The sequence below is a fragment of the Lipotes vexillifer genome, unplaced genomic scaffold (genome assembly GCF_000442215.2).
Source record: "Lipotes vexillifer unplaced genomic scaffold, Lipotes_vexillifer_v1.1 scaffold534, whole genome shotgun sequence".
Classification (NCBI taxonomy): Eukaryota; Metazoa; Chordata; class Mammalia; order Artiodactyla; family Lipotidae; genus Lipotes; species Lipotes vexillifer.
The window spans coordinates 1,155,341-1,160,588 of NW_006787833.1; the positions used below are offsets into that span (position 1 = coordinate 1,155,341).

A 5,248-nucleotide genomic window follows, 5' to 3' on the forward strand; every position below is an offset into this window, starting at 1 on the left:
GCTTTGTGACCACCTAGAGGGGTGGGATAGGGAGGGTGGGAGGGAGGGAGACGCAAGAGGGAAGAGATATGGGAACATATGTATATGTATAACTGATTCACTTTGTTATAAAGCAGAAACTAACACACCATTGTAAAACAATTATATTCCAATAAAGATATTTAAAAAAAAAAGAAAGCCTGAGAATTCTCTCTTACAAATTCTAATTCTTGTCTGTTTCACGCAGGTGCGTGCTAGCGCGATCGCCCAAGATGCTGATCAGAATTACGACTATGCGAGCAATAGTGTGGTTCTTCATTTGGAGCCAGGAGACGAAGTCTACATCAAATTAGATGGTGGGAAAGCCCACGGAGGAAACAACAACAAATACAGCACATTTTCTGGATTTATTATCTACGCTGACTGATCATGCAAAAACTAAGCTTATTACTCTGAGTTTGGACACTGGAATCGTATGGCTAACGTCAGTGAATCGAGGACCCCAGGGGATGCCGGATGCGGGGCGCCTCAGCTGTGTGTATGTGGGGAATTCAAATGCTACCTGACTCACATCTGTATACTCAGAAACATTATGTAAAAAAAAATATTAAAAGCAAGATAAGCAGATGTTGATCCACTACCGCCAAAGCAAATATTCCTATTGTTAGTGTCCATGTGAATGAAGTCCTATATAGATCACAAATTTTTATAGAAAAATCTAAGACACTGAATTATTTCCTCAATATATATGATACTTTGGTGTACTGTGATCTTGCTGCTTTTATCCATATGTCAGCTTTGGTTCTTGTGAGTTTACCTGCTTATTATGATACTCGGGGTCCATTCATAGTGTGGGGAAGAATGATTTTTACCCTGCAGGAGGAGGTCTCATTGACATAATGCTGCTTTGTCCCCAAAGAAATTGTCTGCCTTGTACTCCTGTTAACTTTAGAGCTAGACCTGGGAATGATTCAACTTTAAGCCTTAACCTGGAATTTTCTGGATTTGAGGGAATTCCCAAGCCTGTGATCATGTTTCACATTCTTTTTCTTAGGAATCTTCTTTCCTCTCTTCTCGGGTGATAGTCTGTAAAAGTAGAGATTGAACTTGTATCATAGGATTACCCTCTAAGTGTGTAAATGTGTAACTACGTATGGTATTTAGAAAATCCCCCTGTGTCCAGTTTGTCAATAGAATGCATTTAGGTTTACTTGGAAAGTCAGAGAAATTTATTCTTTGGTGTTAAATCAGACTGAGGCTTTTGCCTTCTTTGGAACAAAAGATTATTCGTAACCCAATGCATATAGGTTTAATTTGCACTGGTGCATGCGTCACCAAGGGGACACTAAGTAAGGCCTTCAAATAGTTACTACAAATCATGGCCTGAGGTTATTTCAAAGTGAACAATTTCACATATAACCAATACGACAATAAAGTGTATATATTTTATACAAATACCTGCTACATATATATATGTATGTGTACATATATATATGTTAGATGAAATATATATATGGCTTCAGACCATAGGCACAATGGCTGTATAGCCCCCAAGATTTAATTTAAGGAAATGTACGTGTAGGCACACACACAAACGTGCATAAGTTATTTGACTTATTTTGGATTGAAATATATTTTGGAAGACAAAAATATATGGAATAGCAAAAGAATTTAGATGACTTCTAAGCGTTATCCAGAAAATTACATTTTATTAGGTTAAAATGCCCCAGAAATCATGTGTCTGTAAATTAGGTCTGTGGCTTCTTTATTACCATATGCCAATCAATACTTTCACTGCATTCTGTGGCCGACTGTTACTGTTAGGACTGCAGAGATGAGGTAACCAGCTGTCCTTTGCAGTGTTTATGAAATATATGCATCTGAACGAGCAGTTTTTTCCTTTTTTCTCAGGTGGACTGAAGCTGACAGTAAAGTAGATTTTGAGAGTAGTGCAAATCCTTCCTCTCTGGTTAAAGTACACTGCCAAAAGCCATCTCTTTAAATCTAAGAAAAAGATTTAAAATGCATGTTGATACGTCCTAACTATCAGACAACTTCCACTATTACAATGAAAAATCTGTTCCACTCTCAGGTGCCTTTGAAGACTCTTTGAGAATTAGAGATTGAAAAAACAGAGATTGAAAAATCTGCCTGTTTTACTGGCAAAGGACATTTGCATTTTTTTTCATTTAAAGGAATTAGTTTGTTCTGTTTGGCTCATTCCTCTTGGATACTTTCTGTTCTAATACACAGAAAGCTTGATCATCGTTGATCCACAGAAATATCTTTTATTTAGCCAACCTCAACTTTCCAAAAGAGTTATGCCTGGTGTTCCCATCTGAATGTGCTGTTTGCTTGGGTTAAATGCCTTGGTCTGAGTAACTCTCATGATTTATATGATGAAAAACATGTAAGCCCGTTTATCAAGAATAATGACTAATTCTATTTGGCCTTTCTAATATGTAAGATAACTCATAAAGGACTTGCAGTGGATTTTATTTCCAGTTAACAATATGTATTTATCAAAGAGGAATTAGCAGTAAGGGTTTGGAGATTTTTTTTTAGGTAACAAATCATAGTAAAGGATTCAACCAAAAGATTAGCTTATAAACAGCAGAACACGTCAACTGAGAGTTTTAAAAAGGCTTTATTTACACAAAACATCAGGGCTGGGTGTCTTTTAAAGAGTTGGCTCTAGAATCAGACTGTCACTTCTAATAGATCTGACATTTTCTTCAGATAAGTAAGCGTTATTTTCTCTTTTCAGGCCCAAGGAAAGACAAATAAAAGGTAAAGGAAATAAAGAGAATATATATAAGGCAAACATTTCTTTTTTTTTTTTTTTGCATTCTATATTATTAATTAAATTGTGGCCTTTGTTACTATAAATGTAATGATTCATTAAACTATATTATGTAATATATTTTGACTTTTATGATTGAATTTTTCTAATTGAGTACTATGTTATGTGTTCATGTCCCCTTGTACAAATTTTTCAAAACACAACAAAATTTATAGGAAAACTGGATACCAGAAAGCCACAGGCAGCAAAACTGATTTATTATCAGTATATATAGATAGGTGAACAGCATATAATTAACCTTCCACAATAGTTTTACCATTGTGAATTGGTAATTATATTACAGTATCTTTTGAAAAAAAAGTCTCAAAATTTAACTTCCCTTGCTGCAGAAGCTATTTTGAAGTGCCGTATTATTCATTAAGCATTAATTAAAGAACAGCAGGATAATTAGTAGAATCATCAATATTACAAGAAACATTAGATTGCTCCAGAAAGGGGTAATTTAACTAGAAACACTTTAAATTTTCTCATGCAGTGCTGGTGATAGATTAAGAAAACAAAACAAAAGGAAGCAAAACTCCACTAAGGGGATGTAGACTGTAAATCATTGTTTGATATGGGTACTTTTGTCTTTATTTTGTTAAGGAAAAACAATAGGGCTTAATTAGGCTCAGTAACTCCCTAAAGGTACAGATGTAATAGCCAGTTTCTGAGAAGGCAAAAGTCTTCTAATTCTCATAAAAAGGAAATGCTCTGTCAGTCCAATGTAGCTCTGCTTAATATCTCACAGTGGGTTTGAAATCACTGTCTGTTCCCTGCAAGCTTCATACTCAAGGTATGAATTCAGAACAACCGTCCTATTTGAAAGTTAGCCATTGCTTGGGGGTCTCTATCAGTATCTTACCAAGTGCAGCCTCAGTTATACCTCTAAACAGCATTCTAGGAACAATGTTGGTAAGTATATGAGAATAGCCGTGACCTCCGTATTTCGTCAGCCGATGCTTCGTATGTATGTCATGTGCCATCAGAATTCGATCTTCATAGCCCTCATCCACCAGAAGACGTACCCTGTGAAAAATGTTAACTCATTATATGGCATCGGTCTCACGTTTACAGTTTTCAGGGTGCTTTAAACTTTTTACTCATAAACCTATTCTGTTATCATAAAGATACCGTCTTCCCTTGTGGCACGTGTCCTGGGAGACCCTTAATAAGTATTGTGTGGTGATGATAAAGATATTACCGCATCCTAGTAGGAACATGATCCTTATTCCCTGCACACAGAAATCCCTGGCTTGTGATATTTATGACGATGCCTGGCAATCCTGCATTAAAGACGGCTTCTAATAGGATGTGCCAGTTTGAATAAATGGCCACTTTAGCATTTTATTAAATAACTTTATTCTGGATTTGTACCCAGCTCTCCATTCTAAAATGCCTCGCTTAGTTGACCCATTTTTCAGATTTCATTCTCTCTGTCTCTCCTTTTTCTCCTAGCAAATAAGATCAATGACTGTTTGTGATTAAAATAGGGAACCAAAAGGAATCTTTGTACAAGTAAAACATTCTGAGAGTAAAATCAGTTGGTTTGAAAATGAAGGGCATATGATGAGCTTGATAGTTATTTTTAACTAACTATTATTGAAGTCTAGCTGATTTACAGTGTTGTGTTAATTTCTGCTGTACAGCAAAGTGACTCCATTATACATATATATATTCTTTTTCATATTCTTTTCCATTATGGCTTATCACAGGGTATTGAATATAGTTCCCTGTGCTATACAGTAGGACCTTGTTGTTTATCCATCCTATATATACTAGCTTGTCTCTGCTAATCCCAAACTCCCAATCCATCCCTCCCGCACCCGCCACCCCCTTGGCGACCACAAGTCTGTTCTCTGTGTCTGTGAGTCTGTTTCCGTTTCGTAGATAGGTTCATTTGTGTCATATTTTAGATTGCTAGTCATTTTTAAAACGTCAGTTACGGTCCCTCTGCTCTAGTCCTTTTGAAGCCGATGGGAATTTTGAATTAGTAGTAGTCTGGGAGCATTGGATTAAATTGGCCAATAAAAATTGACTCTTTCTTCCTTCCATTTCATTAAGATTGCTATAAATAATGAGCTGTTCCTTTAAATTTATAGTCAGTTGACTGCAGAATGGCTTCCTGCCTATTGTCTAAACATCTAATCCTCTTGGCTTTGTTAAGTGCTATAATCTGTAATGTGAGTCGGTCACCTCTGACAGCCACCATCTGTATAGGTCTGGACCCTGGGCAGTGTCTGCCGTGACTTCCATGGGTCTCTGATGGCAGGAGATGCAGCTTGGAGACCATGGCTGTTCGCTGGCATTTTCTGTCTTGTCTTGTCGATCCCTAGATTTCCAAATGGATCTAGATGGATGGGCAGCGCCTTCTGCCAAGGACTAATTATTTGAAAGGTACCTTTTTTGTTTCAGTAGCATTTCTCG

The 5,248-nt window shown here is 36.7% G+C and overlaps 2 protein-coding genes across 2 annotated transcripts in view; one reads left to right on the plus strand and one right to left on the minus strand.

The window, feature by feature from the left end:
• C1QL3 (complement C1q like 3) overlaps positions 1-1,313 on the plus strand; it is an 8,667-nt gene extending 7,354 nt beyond the window's left edge. The window contains exon 2 of the mRNA XM_007460877.1: positions 227-1,313. Coding sequence (XP_007460939.1) covers positions 227-406 — 180 coding nt within the window. The 3' untranslated portion in view covers positions 407-1,313. The remainder of the gene's footprint in view (positions 1-226) is intronic.
• A 2,326-nt stretch (positions 1,314-3,639) lies between these two features.
• PTER (phosphotriesterase related) overlaps positions 3,640-5,248 on the minus strand; it is a 28,358-nt gene continuing 26,749 nt past the window's right edge. The window contains 1 exon segment of the mRNA XM_007460878.1: positions 3,640-3,850. Coding sequence (XP_007460940.1) covers positions 3,640-3,850 — 211 coding nt within the window.